Consider the following 23,140-nt stretch of genomic DNA (forward strand, 5'->3'; position numbering starts at 1 on the left):
TCTTGTCACCCCCCATTGAGCGAGGAGAAGGGCAAAAGAAAAAAAATTGAAAAAAAAAAAATTGCACAACCACCAACACCGCCGCACCCTCATGGGGCCCCATCGTCGGACCGCTTGAGAACGGTGAAGTGGATATCATCAACCAGCCCCAGCAAGACTGAAGCTTCACCGTTAGACTATTTGAGAACCCCGGCAGCCGAGAATCTGCAGTGTATATTTGCTTGCTCCGAATGGCCCCACGTTGCTTTCCTGCAAAATCCTTCAGAAACTTCGATATGCTACAAGGAGGGGAGCGGCTCCTCTCGAGTCTCCAGGTCTCGGCCTCAACAGGTGCTTCTCGTGCCCGGAACAGGCCCGTCACCCGTCAAATAGTCCAGCTCACTACCTATTGATCCCCAGCCCTCGTATTTCGGCATGGAACTGTTGCGAAGCTTCCCAATCATGGGGGATCGACACTGCAAGATAAACCTCGGATGCTGGTTCCCATGGTTATATGAAGCACTTCCCTCATCTTAATAGCGACACTGCTGCGAGTGCCATACCTAATAAATCCTAACGATTCTCTTTCCTGGTAGCCGTAGATCGGGCTGATGCTTGCCGTCCTCAAGCAGCACGTAAACCACGTGACATGTACACCGATGCGGGACCGGGCTATCGCCCCCGGTTCCGGCCATATTGACCTGAGCTCCGCTACCTCTTGTCATTGACACCAAAAGCATTGGCTCTGAGTCAAAGGAGGGGTGGGCGTCTAGAAAAACTAGAGAAAAAGCCTAAACCAGCACAACGGTGCCCCATCTGGTTGGAATGGACCACCGCGAAGAGTGAAAGCGATCCGTCTGAACTATCGTCGCAAATGAACGCCTGCCCCTCTCTGCGGACAATGGCGGCCGGCCAAGCCGGCGTGAGAGGGACCACTGGCCGCATAGTAGGACCAAAAAACCGGTTTTGGCAGTATCACCTCGCGCTTGCATGCAGCAGCTGGCGGGAACCTCGTGTTGTCTCTCGCAGATTGGCTTGAGGCGCGAGACGGTGTGAAAGCGGTTGAGCTGGGTTTATGAGCTCTCGCAATCAACACACCGCAAGCTGTGGTTGTGAACCGTACCCCTGGACCATTGATCGCATGGCTCTACCTAGATAGTCATGATGATCACTCTCTTTCGAGACTGTCTGTCTGTGAGAAACATGGCGCAGAAGTCTCAGATCCCAACCAGGTGAATGACAGGTATTCTTGTGGAGTTCACTCCCGGTTGTATTACGGAGAGTTAACAGGCCAAAAGTCATTGGCTGCTCAAACGCGTTGGCGTGATGTCCAATACGAGTTCCTTTCTAGACATTCATCTTCACAAAGCGTCTGATGGGAGACGCTGCTCTTCGAGCTGGAGTCTGATGCGTCTTCGCAGAGACTCCAACATGAACTTGCCAATGTCGTATGGACTGGCTCATCATTCTGCCGGTACACCACAGATTCAATCATCGGTTATTAGCAGGCGGTGTCACCATCGTAGTGTTGATCAAGCTTGCCGACCGTGACCAAGTTTGCAGCGGGGAAGGCGGATATACCGGCTATGAGTATGAGACCATGAGCACCACAGTCCTCAGTACGGATACAGTAGCTAGCTCCAAGGTGACTTGATTGACGATGTAAAATATGTCACCGTATATTGACAATTGGTCGTGCGATAGTCGGCTTCCCTCCACCTACGCGACGATCGAAGTTTTGATGGGAGGAGTCAGAGACTCAGAGATTCTTGTCAGTTCGGCCCTCTCCCCCGCCTCGAGACCTGCCGGTTTCCCTTGCTTGGCGCATGCCTGACATCAAAGTTCAACCGATCCAATGATCAGATGGCTAGCCGAGTAATAGCGGCTTGAAGATCTCTTCCTTCCTGCAATCAATTGTCCAAGGGGTCGAGAAGGCGGAATGAGGGTGAAATGTCTTGGCCAGCAGCTGTCTCTGAGTAAAAGAGCTCCGAAAAAGGCTGGATCCTATAGTGGTGGAGACGGGCGTGAACGGAGGTCGTGGAGATGAAGTGGTATGCCGATTTGCGCTCAATTGTACCGACCGTCGAGGAAAGTGGATCTTCCGTAAAACACGGGATATCTCACTGGCGTTACGGTTCCGTACTGCTGGAGTCCCGAGGTCTCCTGACACCTGCAACTCTTTATTGTCTCTGGCAGAGCCTCAAAACCGTATAATCAGCCCTAGCACCTCGCGAAGCTTAAATTTTCAACAAAGAGTGTATGTGAATACGCTGTATCTGTACTACAGCGCAAATGCCAATGTTTGCACCGCTGTAGTGCTTCGAAGGGGTGGTCATGAGGAGCGACTTGTTGTCGGCGTTGGGCTGGTGATAGAGCGCGTGTCGTTGGCATAGACCCTGAACGGAGGGCAACGGACCAAAACGGAAACGTCGTCCACTCAATGCACCCTGGTCCATGCAGGCTTTGCAGTGTAACCCACCGATGACGTTCAAGCGCGGTATGACGTCTGGCAGAAACCCAGCTCCAGCCCCCAGACCTGAGTGCATATGCAGATGCTCCACCCTACCATTCAACCACATGAATGGATCCCAGTAACACAGACCTGTGGTGGACGGGACCTTTTAAACCGGCCAAACAGATTAGGAAAATCCTTTTTCTGCCGCTGGGAAAAAGGACGCCAAAGTGGAGTGTCAACTGTCGGCCGAGAGAGTCTAGCCTCTGTCGACCAGGCTGTGTCCGAGATGGTTCTGCAGCGGTGTGGGACCGTTGCTCACCGGGCTCCATGCCACCTTGCTGGAGGGAGTGGTGTTCACTGGATTGTCGGCATAGCTCCGAGACTTGCATCAGGTACAGATCGTCAAAGTAGTTGGACGGGTATGGACCCTGCATTCCAACCTTCTCCCCACCTCTCGCCGCTCCTCTTTACTCGAGCATTTCTATCAGCGTTTTCGGCCGCTGACCTAGCGTATGCCTTCAACCCTCCTGCCTTATTTGGGTCCTCCCATCGGTGTGGAGCGGTGAATGTCTTCGTCGTGAAATCCGATAGTGGTGTTGAAGGTATGTTATCATCGAATTTGCCACACCATGGACGATTTGGGGCATTCTCGGCCGGCATAGTAGGACCTGGAAATTAGCCAAGGATCGTCACACCAGCTCACTTCGCACGGCGGAAACGTGACTGGATCCTCGTCAGCCCAGACTCCAGAGGTACGCAGTGGACCATTGGCAAGCCGGATCGTCCGCTCAGAAGTAGAAGGCTGCGTGTTCGGATGGCTCACCGCCGAGGGTTTGGGTTGTCGAACGGTGCATGGCCTTGTGTCTAGTTTGCTGAAGAAGAGCAGTGTAGGGACGGGCATATAGCGGATGCGGTCACAAGGAAGTCGCTGGTGGGAGTGAAGAGAAGTGATGGCAGAGCTGCAAAAAGATGTGAGCAGTGCAGAAGACGTCTTGGCCAAAGAGTTCCAACCCAGGTCAGCGACTCTTGGATGGAAGCACGCCCAAGAATCCAAGCTGTAGAATAGGGAATACCGTGCAAGCAGGTCCAGCATGGCGGGTGTCGAATGAATGAATCCAGCGGAAGGTGCCGATCCCTGCTTCTCCACGAGAATCAGAGGACCGTGATCAACTGACAAATGCAGGGCGACAGTCTTGCATCGTCAAGGTGAGATATCAACCGGCGGCGGTAGTGTGCAGGGAATCGACTCCAGGAGGGGTAATCCGTGTTGGTTTCGTGCGTCTTGTACTGTGACCATAGCGATTGGTAGATCCCCAACCCACGACCGGTGGTTCTTGGTCCAGAAGCATGTCGAAGGAAGGGATGGGAGCTGCTCGTGTCCGTTAGGCCATGGCGCAGTATTGCGTCGAGTGTACTAGAAGTCAGTGGCTCAAGGCTGAATATTGCAGTTGTCTGACATCCATGGAACCGAAGTAGGGCTGTCTCGTGGCGTGTAGACGGAGGATACTCCCTCGTGTGGGAACAAATTAGAGGCAAGGATCGCAAAGAGGAGTACAAGAGTCATGGTAAGAGAGCAGGGGTTCCAAGGAAGATCGACTGGAAGGCCTGCGAGAGAATGAATATTCCAAACCATGATCACAATAAGGAAAGGTGGTCGTCTTTGATAGAGGACCGAGCTTGATCAGATTTGTTCTATGACAAGCCTTTTTCGCGAGACGGGTTGGTATGAACGTCGTAGAATAACTTACAACGGGAAGCTGATCGGCACTGGATACGCAATGAAGCTCTTTTCAGTGTGCAATGCTTAAGAACGACTCAAGCAAAGTTTAATGGAGAAGTTGGCGATTTCCTCGGTTTGACAATGCTCAGAGTGCTCTTTGTTCTTGGGGGAAAGAGCGCCCCATACGTAAGGGGATGCTTGCCGCATGCCCGTTGGCTTGGAGGTTCTTCCCGGCAGGAGCAGGTCGCCCTGCGGAAGTACCGCGTTCTAACCTTAGCTACCCGCCCTGCATGATACTTCACCTCAGGCTTCTACCTAGGGGGGCAACGGAAGTTGCTTGACTTTTGTTGCTTCCACGTCGAGTCTTTCATTGTCTGGAGCTAGTCAGCACTGTCAAGTACATTAACTTACCTAAGGTGTGCAAAGTACCTAAGGTAAGGTATGGCCAGGTACGTTGACGGTACATTGACGGGTTGGCTCTGATGATGCAACTCCGGCGACGCTTCAATTAGTTCCATTGTCAGGTATGAGGTCAGGTAGACACGTCTAGACCGCGTCTAGTGGGTATTCCAGCCGCCTGTCTCCCGATTGTCATTGCCCGAGCCTCCAATTTTATTTCCTTCTTTTCCCCTCTGCTTCCTTTGTACCCCCCAAACCTCAGCTGCGTTGACTGACAAGAACATCCAATCCATGGTAACTATCCAAGGTACGCAGTAAGAACCAATCCAAGCCATCCCAGTGCATCGGGTCGTTGCGACTGTTCATACCAAAGGCAGGCAGCATATCTCCCTCCATCTCCGAGCTGGCGCGTCTTCCATCCATCCTGTCATCATCCCCTCTGACCATACGGATGAGATAGGTACTTCCTTCCTTCATCCTGTTTCTTGTTCGTTACCGGTCCGAACAGTCGCAGTCAAAAAGTTCCAGTCTGCTACACCCCGCCGCCGTCACCGCTGCCGCCTCCGCCGCCGCCTCCGTCCGGCAACCTCTCACAGTCTCGCTCTCCTCACACACATTCGCCGACGCACATAACAATAAGGTGGCATTCTCGGACGAGGGCCCTGCAGGAAAAGACGAAAGAGCGGCCCAATCCCGCCGCCGTATTCTCGCTTGACCCTGTCTTTTCTGGAAACCCTGGCTCTTGGCTCCCCTCCCCCTCCATCGTCACCCCTCCATCGACCCTCCCGCGCTGCTTGTGGTGCTTGGGCAATAACAACGGACGGCAGCCGCTCGCATCCTGAACCGCGCAGCCAAGTAAGTACCTTAGGGCGTGGCACTCCACCACAGGCACAGCTCCCGCGAGAGATTCCAGCGGAGGGCAGCAGTGGCATTCGCTTCACTGGTTCAAGGTTCTCAGGCCTGCTCATCCGTACCCAAACTTCTTTATTTTGCCTTCCAATACCTTTCACACAGTGCTCTCCGGTCCTGTTCTGTTCACTGTCGTCAAGGCCCGACTCTAGCAAAGTGTTCGCACCAAGGGACCCCCCAAGTGAAAGTCCCCATCTTCCCAACCAAAATTGCACTAGAGATCAGTTCCAGATTCGCCCTTTCCCTCTTTGAGATACCAAGAGGGGACCACCTCCTCCACCACCACCACCACCACCACCACTACCACCACCATCACCCCTCCTGCTCCTTCTCTCTTTCTCTCTTTTGGTCCTGCCGCCCTGGTCGTTCACGCCCTGCCTGCCCCCCAGCCATCACGCCTGCCGCTTTTAATCGTCGTCCTTAGGCCATCATCACCTTCCCTGTCTTGCCCTGCTTTACTACCTTACTACCTTGCTTAGCTCACCTCACCTTACCTTGCCGCATCTTTTAAAGCCCAGGTACCTGAGTTGTACTTTACCACAACTCACCTCACCTCATCATACCTTACCTTACCTTACCTCCCCTAAGTAAAGCCTGATCACCTATTATTCACCTCTGATCCTTCGTAAATTATCAAGCATTCAACGGGCCTTATATCGGTCCGTCTTCACCTTCGGTCAGTTCACCTCGAGTCGTCCCTACCGACGGCCGAGAAGGCACGAGAGCCTACCCATCAGAGCAGCCTCAGTCTTGCCGGCGTGTACCTATTGCCGCCGGCTTCAATTAGCGACATCCTGTCATTCACCGGGCCTCATCATCCGTTGTCTCATCAAACCCGCGGCTTCGACTTTCAATACCTCCGACACAACTTCACTTCGGCTTCCTTCTTTCTCCACCCTACCTTGTTGCACGCAGGTGTACGAAAGAAGAGACGAACCAATCAGTCCTTGACTTTCCTCCTTATCCTTCGCCGTGAAGCAACTGTCTTCTACGGCGCTTGATCCTATCATTGGTATGTATGTACAATCCGTCTCCTTTCCATACCTTGCCTTACCTAAGGCAAGGTACCTACCTACCTACTTTACCTTGAAGGTCGAGGTACTTGGAGCCGGGTACTTTGTAGCAAGTCACCAGCACCGCACCGCAACCCCACCACGCGCGGTCTTCCCCTCCAAAAAAAAAAAAAGCCCACCTACCCACATCCACTTACTGCATCCCCCGCCGAAAAATTATTAGACACCTCGGAAGCCCTACCTGCTTCGCTGCCTGCCTCTTTTACACCACCAACCAGCTCTTCCCGACGTCTTATTATATGCGCGCCCGACCATAATCGGACCCGATAGCTTACCCTTTCTCATTCTACCTTAGTTCGGAAAACACTTCGTCGTCCTCTCAGACCCGAGTCCGCAGTCTCCATATCTCTACCTCTTTGTAAGTTATTTGTCTTGTGTGTGTCCGGTCCTGCTGCCCACGAACACCAACCCCTTCCTACCTCACATATCCCGAATATCCACCCTGAGCTGCATGCTTCCTGCGGTTGCGGTATATCTCCCCTTCCCCATCATCACACCTGCAGCACCGCACTGCTGGCGCTGGCGGCGGAAGCACCAACGGCGGCAACGGTACGGCCTGGCACCTTGGCCACTCTCCTCATCCTTACACAGGGCAATCCAGATCCCACCAGCCTACCTATCCCCAAGAACCGGTCGCAAAGAAGCCGAAACCTTTGTTCCACTGTCCACACACACTCCATCATACATCGTGGGATCCACCACCACCTGACTGAACATCTGCTTTGCTGTCTTGCGTTGGCTCGTTGTCTTTTTGACCAAAATCTTCGCTTCGGTAGCCTCTCTCCTCTCTTCCTGTGCCTACCTGCTGTCGCCAATCACACACCGTCCTCTCATCTCGAGCGCCCTTAGCCAATACCATTTCAAACCACGCCTTTATCCGCCCTGCCTTCACGCCCACTTACGCTACATAGACACACAACAACTCTAACAAACCGCATACTCAACCGCCAAAATGCCTGCTTCAGAAGACAAGGTATGTGATTAAGTTTTACTCCCATGTGACGCTTTTGTGGTGATGTGTTTTGGGCCACAAGGGCTGGGCTAACGTGGGGTGTTTTGCACACAGAGCGACGATGGTCCCCTCAGTACCCCCGACTTTGGCGATGCGATTGACTCAGTCACCTTCGGTCAGATCCTGGAGATGGATGAGGATGAAAATGATCGCGACTTCAGCCAGTCAATCGTTTTTGGCTTCTTCGAGCAAGCAGAAGAGACCTTTGAGCAGATGGACGAGGCCTTGTGAGTCGCATCATCATCAGCACCATCATCATCATCATCATTACCCCCACTCTGCCTTGCTGGCGCCCCTCTTCGCTCTCCTCTCCAGCCCTCTTTCCCCCTTCACCCCTGGAGTATCCTCCGTAGCAGATAGAAACTCATTTTCTGGTGGCCTGGTGCACGTTTCGATTGCACTGGCTGTGGACACTGCTGACTTTTGATTTCTTACTCAACCTTGTAGAGAGGAGAAGGATCTCGAGAAGCTGTCATCGCTCGGCCACTTCCTCAAAGGCTCTTCAGCCACGTTGGGACTCGTCAAGGTTAGAGACAGCTGCGAAAAGATTCAACGTTACGGCAAGAAGGAGAACGAGGATGGAACCCCTGAGACGGACGAGAAGCTGTGCTTGGAGCGAATTGAGAAGACGCTCAAGGACCTCAAGACGGAGTACGAGGACGCCGAGAAGCTTTTGAAGAAGTTCTTCGGCACCGAAGAAGAAGAAGAAGAAGACTAAAAGCCGCCATCGACGACTTCTGGTCAACACCGCCGCTCCGTGTCTTAGCACCAACCGTTCTGTCGCCCAGCATTAGAAACGATGGCTGTGACGACAAGAAGGATATGGGCCACGACGGAGGATGTTCTACACACCTCGAGGGCTGCGCGGCTCTCCCAGTACCTTGGCCCTTTGACACTTTGCTTACGAACCCATTTCTCCTCATACCCCCTTCTCTACGCTTACGAATTTGATTCACGAAGAAAAATTGGCATTTTGGCATGGTGAACTGGATTGGCTTTGCATGGGAGACCCTTTTTTGTTTGCAAAGGGGAAAGCCAAGCTGAATAGCTGGATGGCCGAGGCAGTCTACCAACTGAGACGATACAAAGGTTCTGAAGGCTCGTGCCATGGGCCCCCCCATTTACGCCTGCCATAGTCCTAAATCAACAGCATGCTCTCACAGTCTTTACCACCTTCACTGGATAGACGGACAATAGCATTACCTGCGTTCGTTTGTAAAGAGCCGGTACTCTTGGCGGTACAGAGCTGCTGATCCCACGCGAGTAACGGCGATAAAAGCCGCTCTGTGAATTAAATCTTTTAATTCCTTAACTACGATTTCCCTTCCTTCAACTGGAACAAAACTTACACGCGCATTGCCGGATGGACGGCGTCATATCTGTAGCACTTCCACCCAGTCCTCGTGGTGGTGGTTCAAGCTCCGGGGCTGGCAGACGGGCTGACAAGCAGGATTCCATCCCCGGTGCGGGCAGCGGGGAACCCATCAAAATTCTATCCGAGCGTACCCTTTCTAGTAGGTGACAAAATAGGACGCTGGGCAACGAAAGATTGTAATACTGACTTGCCTACTTATTGACCATAACCTTCTGGTTCTATTCATCTCTATTATTTCTACTATTACTTCCAGGTTATATCTGTGCTTATCAAAGGGTACTCTTTTAAGAAAGAATACGCATTGCAACAGTAGGGAAAGAGCCCGGTAGGATACCTACCTATAGAGCGGCATACGATTATGTCACCCACTTGCCTTTCAGCCTTGACCGACTGACATCATTGTGAGGAGTGACGAAGCCCAGGCTCAGAGATCGACAAACTGACGCCATAGCTCAAACCTGGTATGTCTGGATGTTCTTCTATGGCACTGGGGAGCATCCTGAGCCCGTGAGCCCTGTGGCGGTGCGGGATCTGCTAGAAATGCCTCCCATGCGCTGCGCTCCAAGCCTTTCCATTCTCAAGCCCTTCTCACCACCATCGGAGGTCAAATCGACGATGGATCTGATTATCTTTCTTGCCACGCGAGCAATGGGTTTTTGAGAGGGCTTTCTCGTTGCACCAGTCTTCGGGCCGGCCCGACAGGACCACGCTGTTGGACTGCTCGTTGACTCCGTTCGCGGAACCGTCCAGGAACCAAGCTCTAACGTGGTTCGCAGATTTCGCCGGCCATCAGAACACCCGCAGGCTTCCTAGGTACAATATTCACTACCAGACTATCTCTTTCTTCTAGGTGACGAAGCGTGCCGGATCTGGAAGATCCCACTGGACCAAGCGCAGCGGAGCACCAACACTTCATCGACTTGCCCCCCTTTCCGAACCACCCACCATGCCCCCTCGCCCAAACGCCAGGCCTTCGCCTACACACTTTCTGTGCATACCTTTGGTCACCTCAGCCTCGAGACCCCAGCTGTCAAAGAGCCTGGCCTCCTTCAAGTCAGATGTCACCAGCCCAGACAGCTTCGCAATTCCTACAGACGCCGTGCGGCCGCTCGGCACTCTGCACCTCACTCTTGGTATCATGAGTCTGGCCAAGGACGAGGGCATCAACAAAGCAACCGAGGTCCTCAAGAACCTGAAACTGCGGGAGATCTTGGCCGGCATCGCGCCTCTGTCCTCCGAGACCCCGTCGGCTGGCAAAGCGCAGTCGTCTACTGGCACCCCCGGAACCGACTCGCCGCTCCGAATCACGCTTCGCGGCTTACACTGCATGAAGTCGGGCCCTCGAGCGGATCCCAGCAAGGCATCGGTCCTGTACGCGCCGCCTGCACACGGCGAAGGTGTTTTCCAGACATTCTGCGAAAGAATCAGAGCTACGTTCGAAGAGGCCGGAGTTATGGAGAAGGATGCCCGGGGCTTATTGTTGCACGCCACCATCGTTAACACGATCTATGTCAAGGGCGGCTGGAGTAAGAAGGGTCCGAAACTGACCATCGACGCGAGGGATATACTTGACCGATATGATGACTACGTCTGGATGGAGGATGTGCCCCTGGAAAAGATTGCCATCTGTCGCATGGGGGCCAAGAAGATTGAGGGGACGGATGATGAAGCATACGAGGTAGAGGCCGAGATCGACTTTTAGTCTGATCCAGCAGCCCGGGTCTACTACACGACTTGTTAAGAAGCTCGCGAGCCTCAATGATCCCTGGGGAGCTTTGGATGTCCCTACTCAGAGCATCAGAGCCTTGATTCTTGCCGGTGTTTGTGACAGTCTCAAGACAACAATGTGAAAGGTATCGCTAGGAGCAAGTGATCCATCGCCGGAGACCATTGAACACGGAATTTGGCAGCATAGACAGATAGGAAAGAGTTACATGGTGGAAACAACTCGTAAAGTATAGGGAAATGTGACCCAAAGGTTCACATAACCTAACCCTTCAGTACAAAGCCTATGTTCCTGCATAAACGCGCACATCCAACCCCAGGGCTCCCTGGCAGCCGACCGCACCGCACCGCACAGCCCCCACGGTTCAGCCCCGAGCGGCCACAAGCGCCGGGCCGCTAAAAATACCGCTCCGGCGGGGAACTATGGGACCCCCCCCCCTTCCAATGACAGGAGGGACCCTCGCCGGCCCCCAATGTCGACCTAACATCCTTGAAGGACCGACTTGCGACGACGTCCCAAACCCAGCTTCCACGGGAAGGCTACCTTAATTGCCTCGTCTTGCCTTTCCTTGCCTCGACGTACCTCTGTTTGACGATATCCGATCAAATAGCTCTCCAGAAGCTTCGCTTTGCGCTCGTGTGTTTGCCCCTCGCCTAGAGGCCAAGAACCAGGCAGCCAGCGAACGACACTCCGTACTTCTCTCGCCAGTCCACCCCGCTTCCGAAGCTGCGTACGCACACTCAAGACCTGTCATCAACGAGGAGAAAGTTCAGCGTTGGCCGAAAAACCAAGGGGAGGAGAAGGAGGGCCAGGCCAAAAGAATTCGAAAGGGCCCGTCAGACCTCCCCTTCATCGCGAGCGGGTTAGAAGAATAAGCGAAAACCCGCCACGCCCCAAAACTCATCGTCTTACCTCCCCATCATGCAGTACCAAGCCAGTCGCATGCTCCTCCCCCGCCGTCTCCATGACGAAAGATAAAAAGCTCGGCCGGATGTCCACGACACCGGCGGAGAAGCGCCGCTCCTTCATCCCAGGCGGCAGTAGCAGTAGCAACAACAAGGAACACACCAGCGGTGGCGGAAGCAGCAGCGCCTCGAATAGTAACGCTGCCGGCGGACCCTCGTCGTCCTCGGCCAAGCCGCCAACCTCCTCGTCCCAGCACGGCGGAGGCGGGTCGTCAAACGCCCACCACGTCCTGCACACCTCGAACCCGCGCACCAGCACCGCGAACATCATCGCCCCGCCTCCCCGCGCTCACCACGGCCCCGCGAACTCCTCCTCCGCGAGCCCGAACCCCGAGGACGGTGTCACAGCGGCCACGGCTTCGAGCAGCAGCAAAGATGCTAAGGACAAGGACTCAAGACACAAGGAAGCCTCTGGCGGGGGCAACAACAGCAACAACAGCAACGCTGCTGGCACCGCAGGCACCACCAGCCACGGCCACGGGGGCATCTCCTCCTCGGCCCAGATCAAAGATAAGGACGCGCGCATAGCGCACCTGGAGCGCGAGCTCGAAATCATGGAACGCGAGTTCACCAAGGAGCTGGACAAGCTCTCGCAAAACGAGAGCGAGACGGCTGTCTTCTGGCAGGCGAAGCACAGCGACGTCAACCAGCAGTTCCTCCGCGCCGACGCCGACCTGCGGCTCCTCAGGCAAGAGTCCGAGGCCCGGGACGCCGACCGCGACGCCCTGCGGCGCGAGGTGGGCGAGCTGCGGGTGCAGGTGCGCGGGCTCAAGGAGTTTGTGAGCACGAGCACGCGGACGAGCGGGCAGACTTCTGATGAGGTGTTTTGCGATGGCATGGCGAGGTTGAGTAACGGGTTGCAGAATTGGGTTATTGTCAATTTTCGGAGGGCAAAGTTGGGTACGTTTCTCTTCTTATATCCGTCCGCGAGAATGCCCCCAGGCGAAACTCCGGAATACACCTCAGAGAAGATAAGAGAGTATAATGAAGACTGACAAACATGACAGACTTTGCTGCAGCTAGCGACGACGTGCTCGAAGAGCTCGGCCAGCTGGTACCCATGTATGCCGACCTCGAGCCTTCGGCAAAGGTCCACATGCTGCAGTCAGTCGTCTCGCGCGTGCTCGTCGACACAATCTTCAACTCGTACTTCTTCGGCCTCCCCAAGGAGCAGGCCGAGCAGCTCAAGGCCGTGGAGCAGACCCTCTCAGGCTATGGTGAGTGATACTCCTTACCCTTTCTCCTTCTCCCCTACCCCTGACCCCCTTATTTCTGTAAGCTCAAGAGGTCAAACGGAAAAAATCGGCCAGCTACTAACACCACATAACAGTCGACTCGCCAGAAGCAATCAACAACTGGCGCTCCACAACACTCGCTCTCCTCCAGCGTGAAGCGGACTCCAAAATGCAAGCCGAGACGTTGGCAGCAACGGACCGCGTCATCGCCCGCGTAAACCGCGTCCTCGACGCTGTCACGGACGCAGTCCCGGCCCCACCAGCCACGGGAGAGACCACGAACCCCCGCGACGCCGGTCTCCGCGCCCTAGTCGGCAGCGCCGCGGACCTCGCGCGGCAGCTCGCCGTGCAAAAGGCCGTCTTCCGGGTCCACATGCCCGACATTGTCCCGCATCAGCAGACGAGGTTCGACGCCGCCACCATGGAGGATATCGGCGGTGAGGATGAGGAGGCGCTGTCGCAGCGCGATATCGCGTGCGTCACGTTCCCCGGCATCATTAAGCGCGGGGACGAGAACGGGGGCCACATGCAGTATCAGAATGTCATTGCCAAGGCTAGGGTACTATGTAGTCCCGAATAAGACGCAGTTCTGGTGCTCAAATTACCATTCTTTTCACTTTTTCTTTTCCAACTGTCGTCGAACATAGACGGTTGCCTTGCGCCTCGTGGTCCTGGCGCCCTGTCTGAGCATCTCAAATATCACATGTACCTCATACCTACCCGTGATATACCGTTCTTGATGACGCAGAACCCCTATCAAACCATGGACGCAAGTCAGATTTGCACATTACCTCTTTTCGCAGCATCACTTATCGATGCTCATCCCACTCTCGTCAGCCATCGCCGGCGGCCCGTCCACATGATGAGCCTGCAGACGACAAACCAAAGCGGAGAGACGAACGAACCCTTCCCCATCCTCCTTCCCGCGCGGCGCGGACGGGAGGTCTCAACCGAGCCTTGCTACGACACTGCGTAAGTAGGTTCCATCACGATCGTCATCAAAGCTTTACAGCAGTAGCTTGCTTGCTTGCATCAACTACCGAACGAAGAGGATTCAACGTTGAACTCGGCGACGCCGTGAAAGTCGTGACGTCGGCCAATCGAAAGATCGTGTTCACTGCAATACCCCATGTCCACTTACTTCCCAAGATATGCAGCCCTCTGCAGTCTCGCGAGCGTCCTGCAGCGTGGTCGGCCGGGGTGGGTGAGGAGAGCGGGGTTCCGTCTCTGCCTCTTCCCTTCTTTCCCCCCTCTCTCTCCTACGGATACGGAATTCATCCCATCAACCTGCGGACTTAACTTGATCTTCCCGAGGAGAGAGACACAAAGTTCAAATGGGTAGAGTGGAAGGATTGAGGCTCTGCGAGCTATTGGGGCAAGAGTCTCTCCGGGTCAAGTGGATTCCCCGCCCTTCCTCCAACACGGTTCGACAGTTGACGCACTCGTGCTGTATGGCAAATCCTCGCCATGCTTTCCATGTGTCGTGCCGCACTCACTGCATTATCGAGATTTAGCCCCCAATGGCAAGTTGACTCCATGTCGATGCCGCCCCGCGGAAATGAGTGTATTCGGGGCACATTTCTTGACGCAACAGGCTTCTTTGCAATTCGAGGAATGTTGCTTCGGCGTTGCTGTTTCTGCAAAGAAAATCAATGCTCCCCCTTTTTTTCTTTGAATAGTTTGCTAGAGCTCCTGTTGAGGTACAGGACTCGCTCGCAACGCAGGCTACTCCCGGCAATTCCGCCGTGTTACTGCAGCACGCTGTACAGCACTCGCTTGCTCTGGCAACCTTGTCTGCTGCGAAGGCGCCCCCCGCTCCCCTCTCGTTTCTAATGCCGCGGGCGTACACGTGGACAGCTCATAGTGGGTGGCTATCGCCATTGTATCCATGTAGAAGAGAAACATAGAGACCGGACATTTGAGCTGTAGACGGGATCGACGTAAATCGGTCCCGTACGACATCGCGCTGCAAGCTCAAGGGTCATTGCACTCAATGATGATAGCCCTACGGAGCTGGAGCTGCCACAGGCGCATATGATCGGACACCACCTCCGGTTCGACGCTTCCGTTGAAACGATCGTCGATCTTCTGCGCGGCGGAACACGACATTGGAAACAGACTCCTTTGAGGACGACCCTCCTCGCGAGGGAAGGATGTCTGCCTCAATGCCACTTAGAACATTTGCTGACATGCTTCTTTCTGGCCCACCCGCCGGTTGGCGAAAGGGGATCGATTGGACGGGTTGATACTGGCATTGGTGTGGAGAGCTGTATCTATCCGTCTCGGACGTGTGTGGGCTCGTGCCGCCGCCGGCCATGGTTCGCATGGAGTGCGGTCGAGAAGGTGCCATACCCGAGCAACTGTGTATATGTAAGAACACTCTAGTCGTATAATATCTGACGCGTCCCCAATGCGTTAGAAGTAAAGCAAAGAAGGTAAACTCTTTCCATCCCACCGCTCACAGCTTTAGTATACCTACCTTCCCCGCCTGAAGTATCCGTCCATCCTTGCGCGGACACTGTACTTTTCCACGTTTGCATTCTCGTCGTTGTTGGGTAGTACGGTCTTTCCTCGAAAGATCGAAGTGCAGGTGACTGACCTGCAGAGTCATCTGCGACCACCAACCGCCCGCTCATTCTGCGTCTGCTGTTAGCAGTACACCGTCTCCACCTACCCAAGTCGCCTGTCAGCTTTCCATCCCTCTGCGGTGTCTATCGCTTTTCAGCTTCGACATCTCGATCTTGCTCCGCGATTCTCGCATCTGCTGGAAACAAACTGCGGATTCCCATTTGCGGCTTGCTTTCACCCTGTCCTGTCGTCCAAATATCTATTCGTTCCCCAAAGTCTTGTTGCAGGTGCTCCGCACTTCTTGTTGGGTACCGGTACCCTTTGCACAATATGCCGTCCAACGGTCAGGGGCCTGATGACCCATACTACTCGTCTTCGTGGTCTGGGTACTCCCAGCCTGTTTCTTGGAACAACACTCCTCGATATACTCCTAGCTTGTCTTCCTATGCGAGCTCGTCAGCCTCACAGGTATCTGGGAGCAGTTATGGCAATCAGAGTCACTACACTCATTCGGCGGGTGGTCTGATGCCATACGACGAATTCAGGATGCCTCAAGCCTACTCCGATACGCCAGCTCCGTCACAGTACTCCGCAATGAGCACCTTTCACCAGGGCATCGTGCAGCAAGAGATTGCTCTTCCGCCCAGCAATAACATGCTCTACTGCGAGTTTCAACCCTGGACTGGTTGCCGAGAGCAGTTCAGACTTGATGATGTCGACTCGTGGATCAGGCACACCGAGAACATTCACCTAAAAGGTGCGTATCCTGCGGCATGCGTATGCTGGTTTTGTGACGACTTCGACTTCAAAGTTGGTCAACGTTGTCCTGATCCTGGAGAGAACTGGAGCCAGAGGATGAGACACATCGCCCACCATATGCTTCATGATGCATATCGATTCGAACAAAGACGACCCGACTTCAGCCTTCTCGTACACTTGAATCGTTATAACATGATCCCTCCTCAGAGCTTCCAACAAGCCATCAATGCCAGCGAAGGCCCTCGTACTCAGAATGTGTACCCATCGGGTTGGAGGCCGCGCAGAGAAGAGGCAGAGGTTCTTATTGCAGGAAATGGAAGAAGAAGGCGGAATCAGGGGAGGCATCGCTGATGACGACCAAGCACAGTCATGGTATTATTGTTGATGTAGTGTCGTCACTACAAAGGCTCAAGGGATTCCGGAGATGTGGGTAGCTGGCGCTTTGATACCGGAGCGGGCCGAGGCGAAGGTGTCGATCATGGGCCGGGGAAAACGGCAGATTCTCCGATTAGCCTCTGCCACCAACGGGTACGGTTACGACCGTTCATCTGATTTTCTCATCTATTTGAAGGTTTCCTAAGATCGGGTTAGTCGGGAACTCTACACAAAGGTTGTTCATATCTTGCTGGAGGCTGTGTACTGCAGGAACCCGCAGATGGGGCTATACTAGCCCGAGGGCACCCCTTCAGTCTTGTACACGCGAGTCCGAGGACATGTGCGAGGCTGAGGGCCAGTTGCGGGTGCGAGGCAGACTCTAAGGTCACCTGGTTACCGGCTCGAGCTGGTGAACAAGATGGCGGCCCAAGTGGGTGGCAGACCAAGGCGGATAGGGTCAGTGTCTTTCGGTATCCTAGGAGCATCGTCCCCTCTTTTAGTGTCTCGCGGGCCTCTGGTGGCTCGACGTTGACTGTTCCCTTGAGGATTGTTTGTGAGGGTTTCTGCCGAGATTGGCTTCTTTCTGGTCTTGCATGGCCTTACGATGCTTTTGCAGCTGTGCAAAGGAAGAGGTTATCCGATCGTAAGTTGTCAAGCGGACGTGAGTGTCTTATGACTCTTGCTTCAGGCAGCTACGTCCCGTAAGACTGATAGGTCATCGTCGAGGACACTCCTACTTCTCACCCAACTTGACTGCAGGGGCTGCTCTTTTAGGTTTCGTTTCATGCTTTTCGTTTCGAATAGGGAAGGAACAGAACGCTCCCCCACTCCGAGGCAGTCAGCAACATGGAGCGGCGGCAGTAAGAGCGGACGAACTACAGAACGAAATTGGGTACGAGATGTTACATAATCTGCACTTGGCTTACATTGCTCGCCGTCGCTTTCAGATTCAGAATGAATGAAATCTCTGCCCGTTTCCATGATTTGTATGGGTGATGAGAGAATGAATGGTCTAAACCTTACAGTTCTGTAATTTAGCGGGCCTCCCACATCCCGTCTTATATCAGGAATCCAAAAAATCGCCGAGGACACGAGGCAACCATTCCAGCCAGCCCTTCGCCTCACGATTCTTCCCCAATTCGACGCCCTTGAGCCAATAGCGGGCTGCGTGAACCAACCTTCTTTGCGTCAAACGAAACTTCCAAGGCATTCGTCGTTTTCGCCATCAGTCACTTTTGAAAGCAGGGCTGTGTGGCGTGGCAAAAAAAACAACCCAAGGTACCATAGGTAGGGAATTGGAAAAGTCTCGGAGACGTGTTGTTTTTGAACCACTTAGACGCACCGTTGCACAGCCTCACTTCGGCTCGTACGGCGATTATTCTTGGGACGAGGGATGTGCCGGCGTCCCCGTCATTTTCGTTCGTACGTTCGTTCGTAAAAGAAGCAGACGTAGTCAGTGAGGGATCTCGCTTGGCAGGGTCACATATTCACGTGTTGTATCGGATGGATGGGCCGGAAATGTAGTCTTCGACATGTAAAAGAAGAAAGTTGAAAAAGCTTGGTGTTCGAGACAACCGTTGAGTTGGAACTCCCACCTGAATATGCGGGGCGAACCGCGGTACGCCTCACTTGAACATCGCCTCACTCCAGACCGAGTTGTATCAACGTCGCAACTTTGTTATAAATCCAACCCCCAATCGGGAACGCTTGTCACCCACACCTTGACAGACACCCTGCCTCATTATGCACTCATCAGACGCGTCAACCCTGTGGCACAAGTATTGTCTTGCTTGGCGGGATACAAAAAGTGAGTTGTGTTCTCGGGACTGGATCCTCGTGAACTATGTGTGTATATATGACGAGATACCGAGGAGGACCACAAGCATGGGTTGCCCTCCCGTACTCACTTTATGGCCCAAGATTCCTATTTGAGAACCCTCGCCTCTGCCTTTTGCCTGGGTTTCCCTCTGTTCACGCTCCGTCCTTTCGTCGCCGTCCACGGATACCTCTCCATGGTTCGTCCATTGCTCAATGGAACTCGGCATCGACACGTCCGTACCTAACACCGTCCACCTTCAGCTCAAATCCTAGACCGGCGCTGTCGACGATCATTTCGAGTGTAAAGTCAAGGTTGTCGAACTCCACGCCACGCGTTGTCGTCAATCGTGTGAATAGGCTCCTGGGCACGGCATTGAGGTCGGTCGTCAACGTGCACACATGGATTAGATCACGGGTGTAGGCGGCAGGCGGCTCGTCTGCCTCGCACGCAATCAGGTCGTCCGTCACCAGCAGCGACTGCCCAGGTCTGAAGTTTCGGGTATAATGGAATGCAATTGGTGATAACGGGGATATTGCTTCTCCCTGTTTGAAAAGGATCGCGTCAGTATTCGTCTCCTGAAGCCAAGTAAAGGACGGCAGTTCAAACTTACTTTTGCAATGTGCCACTGCATACGGTCCGACACCATCCACCGTTCCCACAGCGGCGACCAGTATCGCTCACTGACCGAGTGTTTCTCCTCGTCATACACGGTTGCGTACGATGTGCCGTAGTGGTACCGCGCCTTGCGCGAAATCACCATGTTGCCCTCGAGTCCTCGCAGCACCGCTCCTCGCACGACGGCCGTCCAGGCGTACACTGGCTGCATGACCTCGATTGAGCTCGTTTCCTGTAGTGCAGTGACGCTGCCATGGGTTGGCCTTTCGGTGTACGGAGGCGGTGCGGCACTTGTGAAGTGTGTCTTGAGCTTTCGGTATAGGTAGTCGCTCTGCCCGAATCCACCAACCAGCACGATGCCTGACACAACACCACCCTTGGAACGAATGCCAGTGACCTGGCCCTGGACTAGGTCGCAAACTTCTTTCACGACAGGGGCAAATATTTCTTTGATTTCATCAGCCGACATGACCATGAAGCCACAGTCCAAACCAGCCTCTTCGTCGTCAGGCAAGCCTGGGAATCTGTACCGAGTTAGAAAATTTCCTCACAATGTCTCGACTTTCAGCTTTCAAGGAATAGACCTACGGCACGTTCACCTCCTGGTGCTCGTCCTCGTTGAAGTTGCGTTTAACAAACTCCTCGAAATACCTCAGGCCCATTTGCCATGTTTTGTTCTTCTTGACCTTCATCTCGTCGAAACGGCTGTGGCCCAGTTTGTTCCGGACATGTTCTTCAAATCTGTAGTTGAGGAACGCGCTGCCGCAAAGACCACCGGTACCGACGGCGGATTCTTCTACCTTTAACGGTTTTAATGATATGATTTTGTACGCAATCAGACTAGATCGACCATTAGCCGTGCTCCCGAGATCGACCGCTGATTACGTCTTGAACTTACTCGACAGTTCCACCACCTGCATCACACACGATAAAGTTATCACCAGCGTTGAGATGGTTGGGCTGGATGGCTTTTAATGTGTACACCGCCGCGGCTTCGGGCTCGCTGATCATCTGGATTTCTGATTTCAGCCCCATGCCAGCTCGTTCGGCCGCCTGAAGTGTCGTATTCTTCGCTGCATCGGACCACACGGCGGGACAGGTCAAGACAAAGTCGACTTTGGTAGACTGCATAAAAGACTCGCCGTATCTTCGAGTGAGGGTGTCCATGGTGTGCTTATACACCTGTGTGAGATAGTCGCTTACAGCGTCCAGAACATTCTTGTTGTAACGCTTCAGTTGGGCCGCTGTGTCGAGCGGGCTGACATAGAAGGGTAGCTTTTGCGAGCGATCAAGGAACAGCTTGATGCAACGAAGACGTGCCTCCTCGGGCTTGAATTGGAATCCCCATTTCACTGTGGGATCGGTGCCAGCGGCAGCATTCGCAGAAATGTCATAGCTGATCTCGGTAGGCACCTTGTCGGAGGTGATGCCGTTCCCGCCCGGCCATGTCTTGATGATTTCGACATCGTCTGGCGTTGAAGTGTAAACAGCAGCGACGCTACGGTGAGTGTCAGCATGTCATCCCATGTGGACAGGGCTCGGGCAACACCGTCAATGCTTTGACAGGTGCGCATGGAGCATCAAAGGAGTGAGGGGTTCAAGAATGAGTGCAACAGTTGGCGTTGGCTCAGGCAGGCCAAGGGTCACACTTGAGATGCTCGAAAAGTAAAGTGAGGCTGCATAGGGATGGATGCGACTCACCCTGAGAATGTAGTTCCGAAATCGACGCCGACAATCAGCCGATCGGTGGTGCCAAAGAGCTCCCTGGCAGGTTCCCTGAGGGGACCGTTGATGGCTTCGGTAGAGGAACTAGGCGTGTAGTTGTTAAAGTAGGTGCTTCGGCTTGCCTGGTTCCGTATGCTGCTGGAGCTCGGGCGAAGAGGGAGGTTGAAGCTCATGGTGGCAATATCCGGCTGGGATATGCGCTCATACCCATACTATGCGGACGCAGTCCCGATGGCAAAGGAAACAAAGCGAACGGGACAAGCCCTCGCTGGCGACCTACGACAGGGGAGAGACGGACCAGCAGAAAAGTCGATCAACGAGAGCAATGGTAAAGTCGTCGGGAATCGTGCGCAAAAGACGAGAGTCAGGCGTTGATCGTCTTTTCGGGACAGCAAAGCGAGGTTACAGGAACATGATCGTGGGGGTTGTGGAATGGTGGAGGAGGGGTTCAGTCCTGAAGTGGGCGGGTGCGCGCTGGTTGGAAAAAAGGAGGGAGGTGACAGCGAAGGTCTGGAGTCTGGACAGCCCAGTGCAGCGCGTCGGGAGTTGGCGAGGTCCAGTAGCTCCAGGAGCAGAGGATGACACCCCGCCAGTAATGACGACGGAGCAGAAGCGACAAAAGTTTTGGATTCTTGGTCGATACGAGAAAAGTCCACCTGGGCCACGTTTGAAGAAAACTGAAAGGGGGCCCTGCGTGAGTAGATCTCAAGCCTCCCGTCGGGTATTCTGCTGCCTAATCGAGTTCCTGGTTTCCTTTGATGAAGGATGGAATGAGATGAAGCAGTAGACAGCGCTGGCTGGTCGAGTGCTGGTTGACAAGGTTCCGTAGCTGAGGTTCAAGCACCAGCCTAACGTCGAGGGGCGGCGGGGGGAAGGATAGGGCGAGCCCGAAGGACAGAGACAGAGAGGAAGGAAGCAGGCAAACACTGCCCCACCAACGTCCTTAGCTGCCCGGTGCGCAGTAAAAAGGGCTGAAAGCGTGTCCTTGGGCTGGTTCGCCAGCACTCCCTACTGGCTCTGCGCCGATGAGGCGCAGGGCGACACTGAGCAATTGGAGAAAGTACCGTGCTTTGGCTTTTGCTGATGTAAGCAAATTCTTTCCTTACCATACCTTAGGCCCGATCTTAAGAGGCGGTCAGTATCATGTGACCCGGACCGAGTCGGTACCCGAGGCCGGGAGAAAATTCCCGATACGCATCCTTGGCACGCAACGTTGGGATGAGGTCGTCGTAGTGCGCTTCGTCAGTCATCCCAAAAGATCGGCCTTTTCAGGCACCTGTTGATCGGCTTCCTCACGAGAAAACGTATGCGGTGACGAAGAGCGGTTTCGCAGTATACCGCACGTCCTCATGTCCACTGAAGGTACCTCGTTGTCTTCTGGTCTGCCCTTGATGCACTCCTCTCTGTCAGACGCAGACTCGCAGCACAATATGAGAGTCTATATAGTGGAGCTGCCGACCTCGACCTCGGGCACGAACGCCGAAGAGACGGCGCCGAGGACCGCGAAAAAGCAATCTTAATCATCAAAGGCGCTTCTAAGCCCCGTCACAAAACTAGGTGGTAAATAGACTGGTGGACGAGGGCATTCCGCAAAGCCAACTTCTGAAATCATTTGTCTGATTGTTCGACTGTCTTTCTCAGGTGCTTACAGACTCATGTAACCTGACATGGTCAATTCTACTGAGGCTTTTTGTACCTCATGAGGGCCCTTGATCTATACCGGATCTAGTACATATCCGCACTACTGAGAAGCGCTCAGATATTGCCATGAGACGCCTCTCTCAGTATATATCTGCTAGTCACCTAGAACCGGTGCGGAAGCACTCTGAGCAGCTTGAGAAGACTGGCCTCGTTTAAACTCTTGGAAGAGGCCAGTTCTTTCCTTCTCCACCCAAGACGGTAGAGAGACAAGACATACCATCCATCCGCCTCGCTTCTGCAAAATCTAAGACGGATGGCACCAGGGCTAGGCATCGGATAAAAAACCCAATCACCTCAAAATAAGAAAACGCAAATCACAAAACTGCCCGCCTCCATGTTCTAAACGGTGTACACTGAGGACCCATCAAAACACAGCCTCGAACGCCCTGGCACGCTCTCCCCATTCCTTGCTCTACCTCCTAACCCAACTCCCATTGCCCTTATGCACCAGCTCATCCTCCAGCCCCCAAAACCAGGCCGCAGCAAAATAGACCAGGAGCCGCAGTAGCAGCAGCAGATCCCGCCGGCCGCCGACAAACTCACCCAGGGGACTCCTTTCCGTTCCTGACTGCGCAGTGTGCGACCCAACACGCCCCACCCTGTCTTGCTCTCGTTCAGCTCGCCACAGCCCGCAGCTCGCGGCCCCAGCATTCCATACCTAGACTAAGAAGTGACCTGACCCGACGGGAGGAGCTTCGCCTCTTTGCTTCCAACCTTTGGCGCGTTCGTA

At 54.1% G+C, this 23,140-nt stretch overlaps 10 protein-coding genes across 10 annotated transcripts; 7 read left to right on the plus strand and 3 right to left on the minus strand.

Moving 5' to 3' along the window:
* Positions 1-590: 590 nt before the first annotated feature.
* CLUP02_01129 (uncharacterized protein) lies at positions 591-1,838 on the plus strand (the record flags this gene model as incomplete). The annotated part of the gene is made up of 8 exons (XM_049280171.1): positions 591-699; positions 780-901; positions 930-1,029; positions 1,084-1,211; positions 1,270-1,453; positions 1,506-1,624; positions 1,684-1,750; positions 1,822-1,838. The coding sequence occupies 8 exons, from the start codon at positions 591-593 to the stop codon at positions 1,836-1,838; spliced, it is 846 nt and encodes a 281-aa protein (XP_049136128.1).
* Positions 1,839-1,889: 51 nt separating this feature from the next.
* Positions 1,890-4,672, minus strand: CLUP02_01130 (uncharacterized protein; the record flags this gene model as incomplete). The annotated part of the gene is made up of 11 exons (XM_049280172.1): positions 1,890-2,098; positions 2,249-2,597; positions 2,656-2,899; positions 2,940-3,082; positions 3,138-3,626; positions 3,654-3,848; positions 3,903-4,110; positions 4,183-4,237; positions 4,295-4,380; positions 4,470-4,528; positions 4,619-4,672. 11 exons carry the CDS (start codon positions 4,670-4,672, stop codon positions 1,890-1,892), a joined length of 2,091 nt encoding a protein of 696 aa, XP_049136129.1.
* Positions 4,673-4,844: 172 nt separating this feature from the next.
* CLUP02_01131 (uncharacterized protein) lies at positions 4,845-7,446 on the plus strand (the record flags this gene model as incomplete). The annotated part of the gene is made up of 11 exons (XM_049280173.1): positions 4,845-4,860; positions 4,927-4,979; positions 5,014-5,193; positions 5,235-5,408; positions 5,448-5,523; positions 5,603-5,827; positions 6,144-6,379; positions 6,441-6,474; positions 6,859-6,893; positions 7,039-7,198; positions 7,385-7,446. The coding sequence occupies 11 exons, from the start codon at positions 4,845-4,847 to the stop codon at positions 7,444-7,446; spliced, it is 1,251 nt and encodes a 416-aa protein (XP_049136130.1).
* Positions 7,447-7,487: 41 nt separating this feature from the next.
* On the plus strand, positions 7,488-8,265 carry CLUP02_01132 (hpt domain-containing protein; the record flags this gene model as incomplete). The annotated part of the gene is made up of 4 exons (XM_049280174.1): positions 7,488-7,508; positions 7,602-7,774; positions 7,863-7,929; positions 7,999-8,265. 4 exons carry the CDS (start codon positions 7,488-7,490, stop codon positions 8,263-8,265), a joined length of 528 nt encoding a protein of 175 aa, XP_049136131.1.
* An 81-nt stretch (positions 8,266-8,346) lies between these two features.
* Positions 8,347-8,733, plus strand: CLUP02_01133 (uncharacterized protein; the record flags this gene model as incomplete). Its single annotated transcript, XM_049280175.1, has 3 exons — positions 8,347-8,528; positions 8,596-8,636; positions 8,711-8,733. 3 exons carry the CDS (start codon positions 8,347-8,349, stop codon positions 8,731-8,733), a joined length of 246 nt encoding a protein of 81 aa, XP_049136132.1.
* A 1,135-nt stretch (positions 8,734-9,868) lies between these two features.
* CLUP02_01134 (uncharacterized protein) lies at positions 9,869-13,428 on the plus strand (the record flags this gene model as incomplete). Its single annotated transcript, XM_049280176.1, has 5 exons — positions 9,869-10,623; positions 11,259-11,510; positions 11,576-12,513; positions 12,621-12,830; positions 12,944-13,428. The coding sequence occupies 5 exons, from the start codon at positions 9,869-9,871 to the stop codon at positions 13,426-13,428; spliced, it is 2,640 nt and encodes an 879-aa protein (XP_049136133.1).
* A 159-nt stretch (positions 13,429-13,587) lies between these two features.
* CLUP02_01135 (uncharacterized protein) lies at positions 13,588-13,824 on the plus strand (the record flags this gene model as incomplete). The annotated part of the gene is made up of 1 exon (XM_049280177.1): positions 13,588-13,824. One exon carries the CDS (start codon positions 13,588-13,590, stop codon positions 13,822-13,824), a length of 237 nt encoding a protein of 78 aa, XP_049136134.1.
* Positions 13,825-15,746: 1,922 nt separating this feature from the next.
* On the plus strand, positions 15,747-16,526 carry CLUP02_01136 (uncharacterized protein; the record flags this gene model as incomplete). Its single annotated transcript, XM_049280178.1, has 1 exon — positions 15,747-16,526. One exon carries the CDS (start codon positions 15,747-15,749, stop codon positions 16,524-16,526), a length of 780 nt encoding a protein of 259 aa, XP_049136135.1.
* Positions 16,527-18,578: 2,052 nt separating this feature from the next.
* Positions 18,579-20,882, minus strand: CLUP02_01137 (uncharacterized protein; the record flags this gene model as incomplete). The annotated part of the gene is made up of 5 exons (XM_049280179.1): positions 18,579-18,911; positions 18,980-19,508; positions 19,573-19,824; positions 19,883-20,482; positions 20,686-20,882. The coding sequence occupies 5 exons, from the start codon at positions 20,880-20,882 to the stop codon at positions 18,579-18,581; spliced, it is 1,911 nt and encodes a 636-aa protein (XP_049136136.1).
* A 951-nt stretch (positions 20,883-21,833) lies between these two features.
* CLUP02_01138 (uncharacterized protein) lies at positions 21,834-21,959 on the minus strand (the record flags this gene model as incomplete). Its single annotated transcript, XM_049280180.1, has 1 exon — positions 21,834-21,959. One exon carries the CDS (start codon positions 21,957-21,959, stop codon positions 21,834-21,836), a length of 126 nt encoding a protein of 41 aa, XP_049136137.1.
* Positions 21,960-23,140: the final 1,181 nt, after the last annotated feature.

This window comes from Colletotrichum lupini, chromosome 1 (genome assembly GCF_023278565.1).
Source record: "Colletotrichum lupini chromosome 1, complete sequence".
NCBI lineage: Eukaryota > Fungi > Ascomycota > Sordariomycetes > Glomerellales > Glomerellaceae > Colletotrichum > Colletotrichum lupini.